Source organism: Hyaena hyaena, unplaced genomic scaffold (genome assembly GCF_003009895.1).
Source record: "Hyaena hyaena isolate Hyena2069 unplaced genomic scaffold, ASM300989v1 scaffold_932, whole genome shotgun sequence".
Lineage (NCBI taxonomy): Eukaryota > Metazoa > Chordata > Mammalia > Carnivora > Hyaenidae > Hyaena > Hyaena hyaena.
In genome coordinates this window covers 417100-437424 of record NW_024081563.1, presented here as the reverse complement: position 1 = coordinate 437424, position 20325 = coordinate 417100, and the positions used below count along the sequence as shown (strand labels likewise).

Below are 20325 nucleotides of genomic sequence, written 5' to 3'. Positions count from 1 at the left end.
TTAGAAATGAGGAGTTAAGATATGAAAGAGAGGTGTTACCTAGCCACCGTTTGCCCCCTCTTCCCCAGTTTTGTTGAGATATAACTGACATATAACACTGTATTAGTTTCAGGTGTACAACATGATTCCGTATCCGTCCATATCAAGAAATGATTACCACAGTAAGTTTAGTTAACATCCATCACCTTACATAAACGACTTTTCTCTTGTGATGAGAACTTTTAAGATCTATTCTTTCGGCAACTTTCAAATACACAATCCGGTATTTACTGACCACTCTTCCAAAGCCAAAACCCAAATCACTGTATCCCATCAACCTAATTTCCTACACAGCATGTATCACAGCCAAAAACTGTCTTGTTTTCTCCTTCTTTATTATTGTCTTTCCCCTCTTGAATGCAAGTCCCCTAAGAGTAAGGCTTACTCTATTCTCCGCTGTTTCCACAGAACCTCGAATAACTCCTAACAGTAAGCATTCAATAAATTTGGCGAGCGAAAAAGTTCTTTTAACGGCTTCAGCGGTAGCAAAGGGGTAATTCCGAAGCCCTCCCACCTCTGAGATGGGGGTGGAGGGTGGAGACCCCAAGCACTCCGGCTGGAGAGGCGAGCCTTGGATCAGAAATTCAAAAGTGCCGCCTCCAGCGTAGAGTAAGAAAACGGACGAATTGGAGCACACCAGTGAGAAACGGGAGGGGGCGCTGGGCTGAGGCAGAAGTGTACCGCTGGGGACCGGGGGCCAAGGGAGGACTACTAGCGGTCCCACACCCTCCAGAGGGTTCAAACAAGGCAAGGGGAAGTAGCCGGAAGCAGCAGGTCCCGCGGAGGACTGCGCGGCCAGCCGCTGGCACTCGGCTCCGGACGCGCCACTTTTGGCGGGAGGGGGCAGTGGGCGGGGTAACGTACAGATCGGCCCGTACCACTTGCTCCAAAGAGGGGGCCGCGCAGAGAGCGGGCAAGTGACATTTGGGGAAGAGGTTCGAGTTACAAAACTCGAGCGGGCAAAGCAGGTTCGAGCTGAGTCGGCTCGGGACGGGGAGGAACCTCTGAGGGTTCCCGACAGTTCAGGTCGCACGGGCTGGGTTGAACTACTCTGCTACGGGATAGGGGGTCCAGGCTGGGACGTGCGGAGGGCCGCAGCCAGGTTTATCTCACCAGAGCCATTGGGTCCAATGATGGCGGTGAACCTCTGAAACGGTCCGATAATCTGCCGACCCTTGTACGACTTAAAGTTCTCGATCTCAATCAGTTTCAGGAAACCCATGACAGCGGCGGCGCCGGCGGCTGTACAAAAGGCCGCGCCGTACGCCCGGGAACTGGGGCAGCCCGCGCGGGAAACACCGCAGTGCAGGCCGGGCGGACGGCAAACCTCGCGAGAATAAGTCCAGGCCTAACGGGATTTCCGGCTTCCGGCGCAAACGGAACCAGGGGCGGGGCGTGGAAGTTTTGTTGATCCGTTGCCAGGGCGCGAGCTTACCCTGGGAGTTTGGGTCCCGCCCCCCTTTCTTGTTGCGTGGCAACGCCAACCACAGACACAGCCTACCAAACCGCAGAAGAGGCGGTTACGCAGGACTCTGCAGCTTTTGGAATCCCAGGAAGCAGGCGGGACCGGAGCCCAGGCTTGCTGAGATAGAAGTCACAGCAGGGTTATGCCCTTCAGGGCAAGAGGAAGGTGGGAGCTTGGCTGTGGCTTTAGCCTGGCCGGCTGGAAGGCTCAAACAAGAACAGGGTCAGGAATTGGAAGGACCCCGGGGAGCGAGGGCTGTATAGGAAGGAGGGGCCAACGGGACGAATCGTTGTTAGGTGAACTCAGACCATGCTGATGGTGAAGTAGAGTTGGAAGTGTAGTGAAATGAGGGTTGGAATGGGTTGGGGTGGGAAGGGGGGGGAGTGTGAAGGGAGAGGAGGGTACTCTGGAACCTCAGGCTATGGGCTGGGGAAAGCTATGGCCAGAGTACTGCCTCTGGCTCCTGCCTCCCTCCTGTTGTTCCAACCAGAGTTCAGAGACTGCTGCTGTAACCCAAGAATAGCCTTGGACCTGAGCCACTTATTGGCTACTTGAACACAGACCCAACCTGGGAGCTTCAAACTTGACACTCCTTGCTAAGAAAAGTATTTTGTGTGAATCCTCTGGAGTCAGGGTCCCTGAGCCAGTGCTCTCCACCTCTATTCTCCTTCCTTTCCCCCCATTTTATCTATCTCTCTTCATGCGTCATCCCCATCCCATTTGCTCCTCTCCACCCACTCCCTCACTTTCCTCCTTTCCCTTCTCTAGCTCTCTGTCCTCCCTTCCTGTCTATTGCCCTTCTTCCCCTTTCCTTTTCTCCCTACCCACCCCTCCTTCCCCATATTTTCTATCCTTGTCCTTCATACTTCCATCCCCCTATCACCTTATACCTGCTCATTACGAGGTCATGGCCAGAGCAACGAGGTGGCTCAATGGGTTAAGCGTCTGACTCTTGATTTCGGCTGGTGTCATGATCTCACATTTGGTGGGTTCGAGCCTCGCATGGGGCTCCGTGCTGACAGTGTGGAGCTTATCTGGGAATCTCTCTCTCTCCCTCTGCTCCTCTGCCACTCACACATTCTCTCTCTCTCTCTCTCAAAAAAAAAAACCCAAAAAACAAGGACATGGCGTTAGCAGTCCAAGAAGCTTAAAATACCTGCCAAATCTTCCCGTTCAATGACCTTACATTGTGGTGACAGATGGAATGAATAGGCTGGGGTTGGTGCTTAGACTTAGACATGGAAAAGGTCTGGTGGTTGCCATAGCCATTCCTGAATGAATAAGCACCAACCCCAGCCAATTCATTCATCATTTTTAAAATGATATCGGAGGCCGGGAAGAGTCTAAAAGTTCTAGGACAGGTCCAGGAAAGTGAGAAAGCTTGGTTGATGGAATCTAGTAGAGGAACCATAAATGAATTCAACTGGGAGAAACAATCACAATCAAGCTGAGGAAACAGAATGACCAAAGGACAGCAATCTCATATAATTAATTGACAGGAACTAGGGTTCCATTTCAAAAGATGAGATGTAACTTGGAAAAAAATCAAATTGGAACCCTACCTCTCATACCATATATAAAGTGCAATTCCAAATGGATTAAAAACTTAGAAAGGCAAAATTCTAGACATTTTAGAATATATAGTAGAATATCTTTATGACCTCAGGGGATTTCTTAAATAATGAAAACTTCTAAGTTTAAAAGATAAGATTGGTGAATTTGACTACATTTAAATTCATCCAAATTACACCATAAGGAAAATGAAAAAATGGGTAAGTGCACACAGAAAGCTTCTAGAGTGTTGATTATGTTTTCTGGCTTCTGCAGAGGATTCACAGGTGTTCATTTTGTTGTGCCTCATAACTTACATGTGTGTTAGCCAGCTTCCTTTGTATGTATCAGTTGTTACCATAAAATAATAGTAAGGTGAGGGGGCACCTGGCTGACTCTGTTAGTAGAGCATGGAACTCTTGATCTCAGGGTCTTCTGTTCAGGCCCCATACTGGGCATAGAGCATACTTTAAAAAAAAAAGAAATATTATTATTTTTAAATGTTTATTTATTTTTGAGAGAAGAGAGTGCGTGCAGGGGAGGGGCAGAGAGAGAGAGGAGGACAAAGAATCTGAAGCAGGCTCCAGGCTCTGAGAGCCTGACATGGGGCTTTAATTTACAAACTTTGAGATCATGACCTGACCCAAAGTCAGACACTTAACCCACTGAGCCACCCAGCTGCCCCTAAAAATAAATATTATTTTAAAAATCTGGGGCACCTGGGTGGTTCAATCAGTTGAGCATCCAACTTTTGATTTTGGTTCAGATTATGATCCCAGGGATGTGGGATTGAGCTCCACATTGGGATCCGCAATGATTATGGAGCCTGCTTAAGATTCTCTGTCTCTGTCTCTCTCTATTTCCCACTGCCCCTCCCTCCTGCTTGTGCTTTCTCTCTCTCTCTCTCTCTCAAAAATAAATAAAATAATAATAAAGTGAAAAGACAAGCCACAAACTGAAGGTGTTTGCCACATTTAAGCTAATAAATGATTAATGTATAGAATACATAAAGAACTCCTAAAATTAATAAGAAAATGACAAGCAACTTGATTTTTTTAAAAAATGAACAAATGTATGAATGAGCACGTCACAGAAGAGTATTCAAAAATGGCCAAAATACATGAAAAGATGTGCAACCTCATTAGCAATAATGATAATATCAATACAAATTGATCATTATAATTTTATACTAACAAATTGGCAAAAGTTAAAAAGTCTTTAATACCAAATATTGCTGAGGATGTGGGGTGACTAGAGTTTTTATACACTATAGTGAAAGTGTAAATTGGTACAGTCTCCTTGGGAAACAACTTATAAAATTAAATACTTTTATGCCCTATGATCAGCACTTGCACTCTGAGGTATATGCTAGAGAAATTTTCCCACCAGTATATAGGTTTCTTTTATTTTTTTAATTAATTTATTTTGTGAGAGATATAGAGGTTTCTTTTAATCTATAGCTTCCTCCATTTTTTTCCCCTGCAAATTAAAAAAGAATAAAATAAACTGGGTTGTTTGTGCTGCAGAGTCCTAGTCTCTCCTGAACTTACTTCAATCAGGTCTTCATCCCCACAACCCCATCAAAAATGTTTTTGTTAAGGTCATCAGCAATCCTCATGTTAGTAAACCTGTCAGTTCTCAGTCCTCATCTTAACATATCATCAATTGCTCACTCTTTCCCAAAATCTTCTCAGATACCACACTCCTGGATTTCCTCCGCCTCACCAGACACTCCTCCTCAGCCTCCAGTGCTGACTCCTCCTCTCCTTCTCTCCCCTTGGGGCATCTAAACTTCCCTAGAGATCTCTTACAGCCTTGTAGCTTTAAATTCCTGGGTGCCTGGGTGGCTCAGTCAGTTGAGCATCCGACTTCATATCATGATCTCCTGGTTTCTGAGTTCGTGGGTTCGAGCCCCTCATTGGGCTCTCTGCTGTCATCCTGAAGCTCACTTTGGATTCTCTGTCCCCCTCTCTCTGCTCACTCTCTCTCTCTCAAAAAAAAAAAAAAATGAAATTCCTTTGTATCAGTCAGGATAGGCTAACTTTTGCTGGGGTTACAAACAACCCCAAAATCTCAGCAGCTTAGAATAACAAGGATTTCTCACTTATGCATCTTGTCTGATTTGGGTTGGCTACATCTCTGCTTTATGTCATCATTCCAGGACTGATGCTGAAGGAGCAGCTCTTAACTGGGACATTGCCAGACTCCTAGCAGACAGTGAAGAGGAAAACGTGGCAATCACATAGGCGTTTAGTTCTGTTTGGGAATGACACAGGTCAATTCTCCCATTGCAAAGGGCAAAGCCAATCACATGGCTAACCTTGAGGGCAATGAGATGTATAAGCCTTCTATAGGGAGAAGCAGCAGATCTTTTGGAACAATAATGAAATCCACCATACCATCTGTACGATATCAATGGATATCTAATAGACTTCCCAAACTCAACACTTCCAAAACTGATCTCTTGTTCCTCCTCACCACCACCCCCCATCCCACTGTTCTCCCCACACAGACTATTCAGTTTATAGCAACTCCATCCCTCTGATTGCCTTAGCTCAAATACTTGAAATCATTCTTGATACAGCTCTCATACTGCACATCTAATTTATCAGAAGTCCTGTTGGCTCTGCCCTCAAAATAATCCTGAATCTGGGGCACCTGTGTGGCTCGGTCGGTTGAGCATCTGACTTTGGCTCAGGTCGTGATCTCACAGTTTTTGAGTTCAAGCCCCACATAGGGTTTGCTGCTATCAGCGCACAGTCCGCTTGGATCCTCTGTCCCCATCTGTCTCTGCCCCTCCCCTACTCATATTCTCTCTCTCTCTCTCTCTCTCTCTCTCTCTCTCTGTCTCTCAAACAAATAGAAACATTTTAAAAATACATGTATATATCCAGAATCTGACCACTTCTCACTATCCTTCCTGCTCCTAACCTGATGTGATTCACCATCATCTCTTGCCTGGATGACTGCAATAGACTCCTGTCTGGTCTCTCTGCTTCTAGCCTTGCCTCTGGTCCCCTTAATCTATTCACACAGCAGCCAGAAGTGATCCTTTAAAAACCAAAGGCAGGACACATCATTCCCACTGCTCAAAACCCTCCAGTGGCTGCCCATTTCCCCCAGAGTAAAAGTCACAGTCTTTAATAACGTTCTGCAAAGTCCTACAGTCTCTGCACCTCCCCCCACATTATCTCTCTAATAGCATTTCCTGCCTACCTCTCTTTCACCCACTTGCCTCCCTGCTGTTCCCCTGAATGTGTGCCTTTTGGGTCCTTCTTAAAGCCTCTGCCTGAGTGCTCTCCTCTTAGATATCTGCATAGGTGACTCCCTCACCTTCAAGTATTTGCTCAAATATTACCTGTTCAGTCATGCCTTCCTTGACTTCCACATTTAAAATTGCAACACTCCCATCTCCTTGGCACTTCCAGTTCCCTTTATTCTGCTCTATATTTTTTCCCAGAGAACTTACTTCTTACAAACTAATGTGCTGTTGATTGTCTGTGCCCCCCCAAAAGCAACCTCCACAAAGACTCAGATTCTTGTCAGTTTTGTTCCTTGATGTCCTCCAAATGCTTACAGGAGTGTCTTGACAGTGGGCACTCCCCAAAGATTTGCTAAATGATAGAATGAACATGAGTGAACACAGGAAGTTGAAGAAGAATGTACACTGCATGATACATTATAATGTTCTGAAACGAGGGGCGCCTGGGTGGCTCAGTCAGTTAAGTGTCCAACTTCAGCTCAGGTCATGATCTCACGGTTCGTGGGTTCGAGCCCCGCGTCGGGCTCTGTACTGACAGCCAGCTCAGATCCTGGAGCCTGTGGCAGATTCTGTGTCTCCCTCTCTCTCTGACCCTCCCCTGCTCACACTGTCTCTCTCTCTCTCTCAGAAATAAATAAAACATTAAAAAAATTTTTTTTAAATAATGTTCTGAAACGAGAATATTTCAAAATATTGTCCAGAGCGTCATATACATACACAACATATTAATGCCTTTTAGTAAGCGAATGCCAACATTTGCACAGTGGTTATCTCTTAGGGTAAGGATGAGGGAGAAGAGACATATGATACTTCAATAGTATTGATCATGTTCTATTTTTTTAAATTTTTTTTAATGTTTATTTTTGAGAGAGACAGAGTATGAGTGAGGAAGGGGCAGAGAGAGAGAAGGAGACACAGAATCTGAAACAGGCTCCAGGCTCAGAGCTGTCAGCACAGAGCCTGATGTGAGGCTCAAACTCAGGAATGGCAAGATCATGACCTAGGCTGAAGTCAGACACTTAATGGACTGAGCCACCCAGGCACCCCAACCATGTTCTATTTCTTAAGTTGGGGTGTTGGTTCATGGGTCTCTTTTATCATGCTTCCTAACTTGTATATGGATATATATACATATATATATATGTATGTATGTACATATATTCTCCTGTATGTGTCAAATATTTCAATCACAGAATGTTTAAAAAAAAAAAAAGAATCAGAACTAGCTCTAGGAGGAGTTGAGGCATGGTATTCTAAACAAAGAAACTCCAGGTACAAAGGCCCTGAGGTGGGAATGGTTGTTGCATTGGAGGACTTGATGGGAGGCCAGTGTGCCTGAAAGACTTTAAGTTAGCGAGGCTGTGACATGGGATGAATTGGAGAGGTGTGCAGGAGCTGGATCTTGAAACCCGTGGTTAGGAATTTGGATCTGATTCTAAGTGCAGTGGGAAGCCATTGGAGGATTGTGAGCAGGTGAGAGACATGATCAGATTCATGTTTGTGAAAGTGTATTTGGCTGTGTTTTTGGCCAGCTCACAGTGCCAAAAGTGAGCTTCCCAAAATATGACAGGTGAATTTAAGCCCTCTAGCCTGTCACTTGACTAAAGAATAAGTAGCAAATAAAGAGGAAAAATGGTGCCATTTACTGAAATGGGGAAAACTGAGTAGAGCATAACACAAATAGGGGAGATTTGTAAATGAGTTTGAGAATTGGAAAGGTGAGCAGGGGTCAGATCATGAAGACTCTTATAAATCTGGCAAAGAGGGTTACACTTTACCTTGTAAACACTGGGGAGTCATTTTCTTTAAAGCTGCTTAAAAATTTTTTTTAAGATCTTTTATTTTTAAGTAATCTCTACATACAACATGGGGCTTGAAATTACAACCCTGAGGTCGTGTCACATGTTCCCTGACTGAGCCAGACAGGTACCCTGTTGCTTTTAAAGGATTTTTTTTTACTTTCTATAATTTATTTATTTTTTATAATTTACATCCAAGTTAGTTAGCACATGGTGCAACATTGATTTCAGGAGTAGATACCTTAAGCCCCTCACCCATTTAGCCCATCCCCCCTCCCACACCCCTCCAGCAACCCTCTGTTCTCTATATTTAAGGGTCTGTTTTTATATTATTTTTGCTTCCCTTCCTTTATGTTCATCTGTTTTGTGTTTTAAAATCCTCATATGAGTGAAGCCATATGATATTTGTCTTTCTGTGACTAATTTCACTTAGTATAATACCGTCTAGTTCCATCTGAGTAGTTGCAAATGGCAAGATTTTATTATTTTTGATTGCCAAGTAATACTCCATTGTGTATATGTATGTGTGTATGTATATATATATATATATATATACACATCATCTTTATCCATTCATCCATCAATGGACATTTGGGCTCTTTCCATACTTTGGCTATTGTCGATAGTGCTGCTATAAACATTGGGGTGCATGTGTCCCTTTGAAACAGCATACTTGTATCCCTTGGATAAATACCTAGTAGTGCAGTCACTGGGTCATAGGGTAGTTATATTTTTAATTTTTTGAGGAACCTCCATACTGTTTTCCAGAGTGGCTGCACCAGTTTGCATTCCCACCAGCAGTGCAAAAGGGTTCCTCTTTCTTCGCATCCTCACCAGCATCTGTTGTTGCCTGAGTTGTTAATGTTAGTCATTCTGATGGGTGTGAGGTGGTATCTCATTGTGGTTTTGATTTGTATTTCCCTGATGATGAGTGATGTTGAGCATTTTTTCATGTGTCGGTTGGCCATCTGGATGTCTTCTTTGGAGAAGTGTCTATTCATGTCTTTTGCCTATTTCTTCACTGGATTATTCGTTTTTTGGGTGTTGACTTTGTTAAGTTCTCTATAGATTTTGGATAGTAACCCTTTATCTGATAGGTCGTTTGCAAATATCTTCTCCCATTCCATTAGATGCCTTTTAGCTTTGCTTCACCGTGCAGAAGCTTTTTATTTTGATGGGGTCCCAATAGTTCATTTTTGCTTTGGTTTCACTTGGCTTTTAAAGGTTTAAAGCTGAGGTGTGCCATGGTCAGATTTGCTTTCAGAAAGGTCACTCTGGTAACTAGTGCAGAGAAAGAAGTAGAGAGGGTAACACTGGAGCAAGGGAGACCACTGAGGATTCTGGGAATATTGTCTGGCACCTGATTGTCAGGCCTGAGTTAGGGTGGTGACAACAGAAATGTAGGACACATATATGAAATATATCAGTAGGTAAAATCAGTAGGAATCAATAAGTGGTGAAACACTATAGGGAGAAAGGAATAGGGGTGGGAGTGTAGTCAAGGGTGATGGTTAGCACTGATTACCCATTCTACCCCACCCTTGCTCCAGATGAATAAGATAAACCTGTTGCCAGATCCGAAGGAGGTGGCAGCCATCGAGGCTAGAAAAAATCGAGAAAAACAGCGACAGAGCCGATTCTTCAATGTGCGGACCCGAGTCATGGGGGTGAGTAGGCATTGGGGATTTTCTTGGGACCAGGAGCAACCTCACCCCTGCACCCAGAGTGGAATGTAGGAGTGTCTGTTACAGCGCTCCTTGATTTGAGCGGGCCCTAGGGCTGGAAAGGAAGGAGAATGGAGAGAAGGCATCCACTCCCAGGTGTGGGAAGGAAGGAGGCTGGGGGGACACAGGAAGAGACTGGGGGGAGAGGAGCTAGTGACAGTGACTCTCCTCTAGTCAGCTCTGGGCTGAGTTGCCTGGTTCTTGAAAGACAGGCAACATGGAGCCAAAAGAAGTCTAAAGAATATTTGGTATTGCATATGCCTAAATGCTGTCTGGAAGGCTATGTAAGAAACTGTTAACCAGGCTGAGAGACAGAGATGGGAGGGACTTTTCACTAAACTATATTCCCTTTTGCACTATCTTGAAATGTTTTAAATGAATTATAATCAAAATAAATAGAAAATGTTGATAGTTTAAGAGAAAGTAGATAGCTAAGTAGGTGGGTAGAGGGGGGGAAATGCAGCATGGTATTCTGGAAAAGACCTTATACCTATGCTCAAGGGCCAGGTCTGCTGTTTACTAGATGCATGGCTTTAAATGAGTCACCTATCTTCTCTGAGCTCCAGGCTCCTCCTTGGTAAAATGAAGCTAAATAAAGGAAGTGTGAAAGTGAATATTAACATATGGTGATGGCTCTGGAAACCAGAGCATAGTGCCTGACACAAGTAAGTAGCTGGCTGAGAGATATGTGGTGTGATTGAGATCCAATGACAAGATTTTCCTCAGGGTCTGCTCTGTGCCAAGCACGGTGTGGGCAGTAGGGTACAAAGCTGACTAAGGCCCAGTCTCCATCCTTAATGGGCTCACAGTCTGGTGGAGGAGATCATCAATAGAGGCAAACTTCAATATAATGTGGACAATGGGTCCTAGATTCTATGGGAGTAAGGAATGCCTAAGGAATCAGGAAGGTGAAGCCTGGGCTGATCTTGAAGGATGAATAGGAATTTGGGTAAAAAGAGGAAGAGAGAGTTCCAAGTGGAGGGAGCAGCTGGAGCGAAAGCTATTTGTTCAGATCAACCTAAGATGAACAGGGAACTATAAGCACAGAGCTCCTGAGGGTGGGGCCAGTGAAGAAGGTACTGAGATATGGCTGGAGAAGGAGGCAGAGGCTAGAGCATTGAGGGGCTTACAAGTCATGCTCAGATGATAGAATATTATCCAGTAGGTACTGGGAATCTATAGGAGGATTCTGAAGCAGGTAAATTCTCAGCAGTTTGTGTTAGAGCATTCAAGGCCTGCTGCTGATCCCCTACCCTGATTTAGCTCTTTTCTTGGGATCAGGTGGATGTCAAAGCCCTCGACAGCCAGCAGGTAAATTCTCAGCAGTTTGTGTTAGAGCATTCAAGGCCTGCTGCTGATCCCCTACCCTGATTTAGCTCTTTTCTTGGGATCAGGTGGATGTCAAAGCCCTCGACAGCCAGGTGGAAGAGCGAAAGCTTCGAGAGGCAACAGAGCAGAGCAAGGAGGCAGCTTATGGTAAAAACTCAAGGCCAAGGGCAAGCCAAGAAGGCTAGTATAAGGGCTTGGGTGGGGGCTGAGGTAGGGCAGTTCTGCCTTGGGGTGGGGCCTGAGGCCTGGGGTGTGGTGGGACAAACCAGATGGGCTTCAAGAGCAGAGGCCATGCTGAGTGGCCTCTCTGCCATGGGGCCTTCTCCATGTTCCTGCTCACCACTCCCAGCTACCTACCAGAAGCAGTATGATCTAGTAGCCCAGATGCTAGAGAAGGAAGAGGCAGAACGGACACGCCGGCTGGCCAAGAAAGTCCAGGAATTACGAGAGCAAAACCAGCAGGTCAAAAACAAGCAGGAAGTTGACTTTTGGGATCCTAGCCGACAGTGGATGGAGTATCCAGCCTATCTCAGGGACAACGAATCCTGCTATGGCCCATCCAGCCTGCAGTACTTTGCGCGGGAGGACCTGGAGAAGGCCACATGCCTGAAAATGCAGCAGGAGCAGTTCAGGCAAAGCCTGGAAAAGCAGCTGAAGGAGCGACAACAAGCCAGGGTTGATAAGACGTATTCAGGTAAGCAATCTCAGGGCCCTACAGGCTGAGATTGGAAGCCTAGTGGAAAGTTGTCCTAAGCCGAGTACAGTACCCAGGAGACCAGAACTGTGTGAGGAGGTCCAGTTACCCATAGAGCTGATGCTGAAAGCTTAGACTGAGCCAACCCCAACTTCCCTGACCTCCTTAGTAACTTAGTACCCAGTCAGCCTGGAACTCCATTCTGTGGAAGTGGCATAGTGAAGACAGACTCTGCCACTTACTCCCTGGTTTAGACAAATGAATTTTCTTCTCAGTGCTTCAGTTTCTTCATCTTTATTTTTTCAATGTTTTATTTATTTTTGAGAGAGAGAGAGAGAGACAGTGTGAGCAGGGGAGGGTCAGAGATAGAGGGAGACACAGAATTCGAAGACAGACTCAGGCTCTGAGCTGTCAGCACAGAACCCGACGCAGGGCTCAAACCCATGAACCGTGAGATCATGACCTGAGCCGAAGTCGGAAGCTCAACTGACTGAGTCACCCAGGTGCCCCAGGTTCTTCATCTTTAAAATGAAGATAATAATCCATGCCACACAGAGCTCATAGGAGAATGAAATGAGATACTGTTTGTAAAGCACAAGCATCAGTGCTCAACAACCAGTAGCCACTATTACTACAACATTATCTGTGACCACATCCTCCTCTTCCATTACAGTAAGCCCTTTGAAGGAGAGGATGATCTCTTATCTACTTGCACTCCTCACCTTTCAAATCATCCCTGTTATATAGCACCCTGTTCTGTTTATCACTTGTTGTAGTTGTAGCTAATTCTGAAAGTATTTGTGGAATGTCTTTTCTCTAAAATGTCAGATCACAAGACAAACCACATCTCTCATTTCCACCCCTGTATCCCAGTTGCCTAGTACAGTGCCTGCCACGGTGTCAGGAGCTCAATAAATCATTGTTGAATGAACAATTAGAGACCAAAGTAAACAAGACAGGCACCCTGCCCTCTGTGAGTCCATGAAACCATGCCCCTTCTAGAAAATCAATTTAGAGAAAGAGGAAAAAAAAAAAAACACACAAGCCATTCGTCAGCAAATATTTATGCTTTAACTTTGTGGTAGGTACTATGACAGAAGCACATATAGGGGACTCCTGGGCAGCTCAGTCAGTTAGGCATCCAACTTCGGCTCAGGTCATGATCTCATGGTTGGTGGGTTCGAGCCCCGCATGGGGCTCTGTGCTGACAGCTCAGAGCCTGGAGCCTGTTACAGATTCTGTGTCTCTCTCTCTCTCTGCCCTTCCCCATCTGTGCTCTGTCTGTCTCTCTTTCTCAAATACAAATAAACATTAAAAGAAGTACATATAGGATATGGTGGGAAAATCAATATGGGAGTAGTTAATTCTTATGAGGAAAGGGAGGCAAGATAGGAGGGTGGCACAAGTCATCTGTCAGGAATCAATTTTGTAAAGTTGGGTACAGTTTTTCCAAGGTAGGGAGAGGGAACAAGAAAAGGCCATTCTAGGCAGAGGGGACAGCAAGAGGTAGAGAACAGGGGCTGTGAATAGTCTGAGGGTTTAGGATGCATGAACAGTTCAGTGTAGTGCAGCCTAGGATTAAGGGCTTGGAGGAAGGGAAAACGTGCAAGATTTTTCTACACCAAACGAAGGAACTGTGACTTTATTGTGTAGGCAGTGGGTGACCATTTAAGGGATTGAAGCAGAATGACAAGACCAGTTTTAATACTCGGCAATTATTAAGCTACCTATTTTGTGCCTGGCACAGTAAACAAAATAGAAAAGTCCTTGCTGTCATGGAGTTCACACTCTAATGGGGGCAGACAGACAATAAACAAGATAAAATAGTAAAATATACAGTGGACCCTTGAACAACATGGGTTTGAACTGCACGGGTCCACTTATATGCGGATTTTTAAAAAATAAATACAGTACTGTAAATGTATTTTCTCTCCCCTATGATTTTCTTAATAACATTTTCTTTGCTCTGGCTTTATTGTAGAGCTACAATATATAATACATATAACATACAAAATATGTGTTCATTGACTTTATGTTATTGGTAAGGTCAACAGCAACAGACTATTAGTAGTTAAGTTTTGGGGGAGTTAAAAGTTATATGTGGATTTTTGACTGTGGGGGGTGTTGGTGCACCGAAGCCCCACGTTATTCAAGGGTCAACTGTATAAGGTGGTTAAGATAGTTGCTAGGGAGAAAAGTGAAGCACAAAAGGGGGATATGGGGACTTTGGGAGAGGGGTGCATGGTTGCAATTTTAAATAAGGAAAACCTCACTGAGTTAACCTTTGAATACAGATCTGGAGATGAGGAAGTGAGCAATGCAAACATCCGAGGGAAGAGCTGTCCAGGTAGAGGAAATAGTACAAAGGCCCCGAGGCAGAGGAGAGGGTGTCTGGAATGTTTGAAGAATGACAGTAGGGCCAGAGTAGCTGATGTAGACCTAGTAAGGGGAAAAGTGATAGAAAGCAAGGTTAGAGAGATGGAAGGGGCCAGATCTAGAAGGCCTTACAGGCCATGGTGGGGACTTTGGCTTTTAATGAGTGAGGTAGGAGCCGCAGGAGGGTTTTGTGTTTTGGAGTCATGTGATTTGTGTTTTAGCCATAAAACTTTGCCAGCTGTTGTGGAGATCGGGTTAGAGAGGAAGACTAGAGGCAAGGAGAGTAGCTAGAATGCTGTTGTAGCCAAGAGGAGGTGGCCAGCAGGCAGCCATGTGATCCTGAAGTGGCATATAGCCAGTCACTCTGCGGTGCAGGGAGAGATCAGAGAGAGGTCCAAGGTGAGGAAGGGTGTGCAAATGAGCAGGATACTAAGCCTGAATGGAGCCTGGAAAAGGGTGAGCAAATGGTACACTCTGTGAGGACAAAGGTCAAAGCTGACTTATTAACCACTACAATCCCAGTGATTTACACCCTACATTACCTGGTACATGGTAGATGCTCAGTAAATGTATCTTGAGTGAATGAAGGAGCCCATCACAAAGGGATCAGGGAGGTAGATAAAAGATACATCAAGTAATAAAAATAGCTAACCTGTATTGAGCACTTACTGTGTACCAGACACTGCTAACTTTGGAAGTTTGCTCCCATATAGTAACTGAGGTAATCCTGACAACCAGTCCATGAGGCAAGTCCTAGTATTATCCCCCTTCTCAGTGGAGGAAACTGAAGAATGGAGATGTTAAAGAACTTGCCCAAAGTCATACAGCTTGTAGGGATGGAGGCAGGAAGTAAACTCAGGCAGGCTGGCTCCAGAGTCTTTTTTTTTTTTTTTTTTAATGTTTTATTTATTTCTGAGAGAGAGAGAGAGACAGCACGAGCAGGGGAGGGTCAGAGAGAGAGGGAGACACAGAATCCGAAGTCAGGCTGCAGGCTCTGAGCTAGCTGTCAGCACAGAGCCCGACGCGGGGCTTGAATCCACGAACCATGCGATCATGACCTGAGCCAAAGTCGGGCGCTTAACCGACTGAGCCACCCAGGCGCCCCAAGCCCGACCATGTCTTGACCATGACACCATGCTTGCCTTCTCTCTGTTGCCATGAGAAGTAGAGACTCAGAAGTCAAGGGAGGAGTTTCAGAGAGGAAGTCATCAATAATATCAAAGGCCATGGAGAAGTTCAGATAGGAACAGAAACCTGTCTACTGAATTTGGAAATTGAGAGTATTTGGTGACTTTTGTCAGAGTGCTCGCAGTGGCACCATGGGGGCCAGCTGCCCTGTGGCAGCAGGCAGGTATGAGAAGGCAGAGCTAGGCAACAAGGACAGCAGAATACCAAGGGAGAGTCCACACAGTGTAATGGAAGGAGCGTGGGCTGATTCCTCGAGAGACTTGGATTCAAATCCCGACCATCTACTTGCTGACTGTGTAACCTTGGACATTTTGCTTCACCTCTGGACCTCTTAGTGCCCTCACCTGAAAAAATGGTGCTGATCTTTTCCTCTCTGGGTTGTTGTGAAGAGTGAAATGAAACCATGCACCCCTATCCATTCCCCTCCCCCCCCGCCCCCCCCCACCGCTGTCCTTCAGCATCTGAAGTCTGTCCCAGTGCCTCTTCAAAGCCAAGCCTTAAGCCTATGTTCCGGACCCCATTATCCCTGTCTGTCCCTCTACCTGCCCCCAGGCTGTGCTTTCTCAGGTATCCCCTGCCCTGTGTTTTCAACATTTCCCCTTTCACTCGTCCCTTCTGTGCCTGCTGTAAACATGCTTATGTCTAACCCATCTTTAAAAAACAAAAGCCTCCCTCCACCCTGTGATTCTTCTAGATGCTGTGAGCTAGCTGTTGTTCTTTACAGCCATACTTTTTGAAAAATCTGCTTCTACTTGCTGTCTTTTCTTCCTTTCCAGTCATACCTCAACCTCTAGATCTCCTTTCTCCCCACACAGCTGCACTGACCCTGCTCTTGCTAAAATCACCAATGTGTTTGTGTTATTAAGTACAAGAGGCTCTGTTTAATATTTCCCCTTTGACTGGAACTTTCTTGCTACACTTGACTCTGATCACATCCTTCTTTTTTTTTTCTTTTTTTTCTTTTTTTTTTTTTTTTTCAAATAGTTTATTGTCAAATTAGTTTCTACATAACACTCAGTGCTCATCCCCAAAGTGCCCTCCTTCATGCCCATTCCCCCCTCCCCCCCACATCCATCAGTCCTCAGTTTTTGTCAGCATTCAAGAGTCTCTCATGGTTTGCCTCTCTCCCTTTCCCCCACCATTTCCGCCCTTCTTCTCCCCCTTGGTCCTCCGTCAAGTTCTTCCTAATCCTCCTATACGTGCAAACATATGGTATTTGTCCTTCTCTGCCTGACTTATTTCGCTCAGCATAACACCCTCAAGGTCCATCCATGTTGCTACACATGGCCAGATTTCATTGTTTCTCATTGCCATGTAGTATTCCATGGTATAGATAAACCACATCTTCTTGATCCATTCATCTGTTGATGGACACTTAGGCTCTTTCCATGTTTTAGCTATTGTGATCACATCCTTCTTGAGCCTCTTTTCCTTGGCTTCTATAAAAGGACATTCTGCTCTTTTTAAAATTTTTTTTTGTGTGTGTTTTATTTCTGAGAGAGAGAGAGAGAGAGAGAGAAAGAGAGAGAGAGAATGAGTGGGGGGGGGCAAGGAGAGAGGGAGATACAGAATCTGAAACAGGCTCCAGGCTCTGAGCTGCTGTTAGCACAGAGCCTGACATGGGGCTTGAACCCACGAACCGTAAGATCATGACCTGAGCCAAAGTCAGACACTTAACCGACTGAGCCACCCAGGCGCCCCAAGGACATTCTACTCTTAACTGTCTATTTCTTCGGTGTCTGCCCTTTGTGGTATCCTCTCCCTTTACTCCTTCCTTTTTGAGACTTGGTCTCTGGCACACTGCTTTCCCTACCCTGCATATTTACCTCAGGTGCCCTCGGCCCTTATTCTGGTTTGAGCTACCATGTCACCACCTCTGTGCTGTGGACTCTCTACCTGCAGAATCAGATATGCAGATGCCTGTTGACCACCTTCAACTCAGCTTCCTAAACAGAGTTCATCTATGTTCCCTAGCCTGCTCTTCATTCTCTATCTTTTATTTCCAGTGGTGTCCACACCATGCATCCAGTCATCTAAGCCAGGACCCTGGGAAGCATCCAAATCTCCCCACTCCCTTACTCTCTCATGCAATCCATCAAGTACGGCTGATGTAGCCTCCTGTATATTTGGCCTAGTTTGAGCTCTCCAAGATGGCTTCCCTACCTCCATTATCTCCCACCAGCCTGACTATATTCTATACTGGCCTGGAAGGAGCTTTCTTTTTTTTTTTTTTTAACTTTTTTTTGTTTGTTTGTTTGGGCCTGCATTGTTCATATATATATATATACATTTTTTTTTAATTTTATTTATTTCTAGGAGAGAGAGAGAGAGAGAGAGAGAGCATGAGCAGGGGAGGGTCAGAGAGAGAGGGAGACACAGAATCTGAAACAGGCTCCAGGCTCTGAGCTGGCAGTCAGCACAGAGCCCGACGCGGGGCTCGAACCCACGAACCGCGAGATCATGACCTAAGCGAAAGTCGGACGCTTAACCAACTAAGCCACCCAGGTGCCCCTGGAAGGAGCTTTCTAAAATACACAGCTGTGTCCCCTGCCCCACCCCCTTGCTTAAAATCCTTCCATGTTCCCCACTACCTTCAGGACAAGTTTTTGGCTGTGAGTCTGGACCCTGCAAAGCTCCCTAGCCACTTGCGTTTTATGCTCCAGCAAGAACACACTATTTGTAGTTTAAAATACAGAACATACTATTTCTTGGTTTCCTTCATTCATTTGACAAATATTTATTAAGCACCTACTATGTGCCAGGCTCTGATCTAGGTGCTGGGCATGGTAGTGAATAAAACAGACAAAATCTCTACCTTTACAAAAGTTACTTCCTAGTGAGGAAAGAAATAGGCAATAGACCAAATAAGTTAAATGTAGAGTATATTGAATGGTGGCAAATGGTAGGGAGAAGAATAAATCAGGGAAGGGGGATAAATGTTGGGGACAGGAAGGCTGCAATTTTAGGTAGGAGAGACAGGAAGGTGGCAATATTTGAGCAAATACCTGGGAGTAAGCAAGAGAGCATGAGCCAAGAATAACATCTATTGCAAATTCCTGGGGCAGTAATTCTAGCATGTTCTAGAAACAGCAAGGAGGCTGGTGTGACTGGACTAAAACACGGCCTGGAATGCCCTTTGCTCTTTCTTTAAATATGCAGTGCACATTTCAAGGATCACCTCCTCCTGGAAGCCTTCCCCTCACCCACCACCCAAAGCTCTCATGATGCCCGTATACATCTTTATCACTGCCTTTATCAAAATGTAGTATGATGATCTATGTTTGATTCATCTCCCTGCAACTTTCAGTTAGGCACTTGAGAAGTCCTTGTTGCTGCTACTTTGGTTATCCCTAGCCCCAAAGTTTAACTCCTCCACATCCCTACAATTAGGACATTCCCCTCCCAAACACACATATACACACCCACCGAGCTTGTTGAACAAATAGCTGAATGAGTGAACCAGCAATGGGGCAGACCAATACAGTGCCCTGCCCATATTTCTGTGTAGATCTGCTCGATGACCAGCTGCGCCTAGCCATGGACACACGGGCCGCCCAGCTGGCCAAGCTGGAGGAGTCCTGTCGCGTGGCCATGATGACTGCCATGGCCAACGCCAACAAAGCCCAGGTACAGCCATTCAGTGCACTGGGCTCTCCCTAACCCCTTGAACAAAGTCCTGGGGAACCTTAGCCATATCTTTGCCCACATAAACTTTCTTGAATCAACATCAACCCTCTCATCTAGTTGAGGATGTCCCCTTTCACCTAAGGGCCCTCTTAGGGCAGAAGATGCTCTTCCCCACATCCAGACTCAGGATGACCTGAACACAGTACACCACCCTCTCTTCCCCAGCTTCTCAGTCTAAAAGTTTCCAGAGAGCAGGGAAGTTCTCTGTCCACCACCACCCCCTCCATTTTAGGTCATTCAAAGGTCTGGCAATATCTGTTCCTTCTCTCCCAGAGATAGAGGAGAGTAGGGCCATGTCTTCCCCTCCCCTGTGACTGAGGGTTCCCTGATGTTGGGTACCCAAATGCTCACATTTTGGGGCCCCACCAGGCAGCTGAGCTGGCTCGGCGGCAGCGGCATGAGCAACGCCATGAACAGGAGGCCAACCTCAAGGAGATCCAGAAACAGGTCACCAGTAACCTACTAACTGAGAACCCCCAGGCTTCTCAAAACTCCGTGGCTCCCCACCGGGTCCTACCCCATTGTTGGAAGGGTATGACTCCGGAGCAGCGTGCTGCCATCAAGAAAGCCCAGGAGGTGCAACACCATGAAAAGGAGGCACAGCGCAGGGCTGAACGAGCACTGAATGCCAAGAGGGAAAGACAGACCTTGAGCTTGGCCCAGGCAGCAATGAAGCTAGAAGAGCAAGAGAGGGAACTTTGTGCTGAATTTCAAAGGGGACTGGGCTCCTTCAATCAGCAGCTGGCTACAGAGCAAAAAGCTCAGTGAGTTCTAGGGGGTAGCAACATGGATGAATGCCAAGGGAGGGATGGGAAAGGCCAGGGAGAAAGGGAAAGCTCATCAGCTGAGGCCTCTGCACTTCTTTCACAGGCAGAATTATCTGAATTCCATAATCTACACCAATCAACCTACAGCCCAGTATCACCTACAGTTCAACACCAGTAGCCGCTGAGCTCAGGATGGTCATCTCTTCTCCCTCATCAAGCTCACAAAGGCTAGGAGTCAGAGACGAAAATGTTGGAGGCCTCCTCCACCAATCCATACCCCCAATATCCCTACCTTTGATCCTAGTTAATAAAGTTATTCATTAAAATCAAGGCCACGTGTTATAACAGGACACAAAAGGTATCAGGTACTGCCTTTCCTACCCACCCCTGGGCTTGGAGTATCTGACCCTGTCACCAGTTCACCTTTCTTCCCCATGCCAATTT

General features: G+C 45.7%; 2 protein-coding genes across 7 annotated transcripts in view; one reads left to right on the top strand and one right to left on the bottom strand.

Moving 5' to 3' along the window:
* SMC1A (structural maintenance of chromosomes 1A) overlaps positions 1-1330 on the bottom strand; it is a 48091-nt gene extending 46761 nt beyond the window's left edge. For all 4 annotated transcript variants that reach the window (XR_005526156.1, XR_005526157.1, XM_039220987.1 and 1 more), the window contains exon 1: positions 1153-1330. Coding sequence is in view for 2 of the 4 variants with exons in the window: in XM_039220987.1 (XP_039076918.1) it covers positions 1153-1261 (109 nt within the window). In the remaining 2 variants the exon portion in view is untranslated. The remainder of the gene's footprint in view (positions 1-1152) is intronic.
* Positions 1331-1541: 211 nt separating this feature from the next.
* Positions 1542-20081, top strand: RIBC1 (RIB43A domain with coiled-coils 1). Of its 3 annotated transcripts, none has more exons than XM_039221000.1 (7): positions 1542-1669; positions 9667-9783; positions 11235-11316; positions 11519-11863; positions 18936-19054; positions 19484-19878; positions 19985-20081. In XM_039221000.1, the coding sequence occupies exons 2-7, from the start codon at positions 9667-9669 to the stop codon at positions 20064-20066; spliced, it is 1140 nt and encodes a 379-aa protein (XP_039076931.1). In that variant the 5' UTR covers positions 1542-1669; the 3' UTR covers positions 20067-20081. The 3 variants fall into 3 exon arrangements, with proteins under 3 accessions (XP_039076931.1, XP_039076932.1, XP_039076933.1); XM_039221001.1 differs by having other exon boundaries at positions 1665-1726; XM_039221002.1 differs by lacking the exon at positions 1542-1669 and adding an exon at positions 7781-7790.
* Positions 20082-20325: the final 244 nt, after the last annotated feature.

Bases quoted from the DNA above. Each gene is read 5' to 3' on its own strand.
- RIBC1 (XM_039221000.1), top strand. From the start codon at position 9,667: ATGAATAAGATAAACCTGTTGCCAGATCCGAAGGAGGTGGCAGCCATC. The intron at 9,784-11,234 runs GTGAGTAGGCAT...TCTTGGGATCAG, and splicing joins TGCGGACCCGAGTCATGGGG to GTGGATGTCAAAGCCCTCGA. The intron at 11,317-11,518 runs GTAAAAACTCAA...CACCACTCCCAG, and splicing joins GAGCAAGGAGGCAGCTTATG to CTACCTACCAGAAGCAGTAT.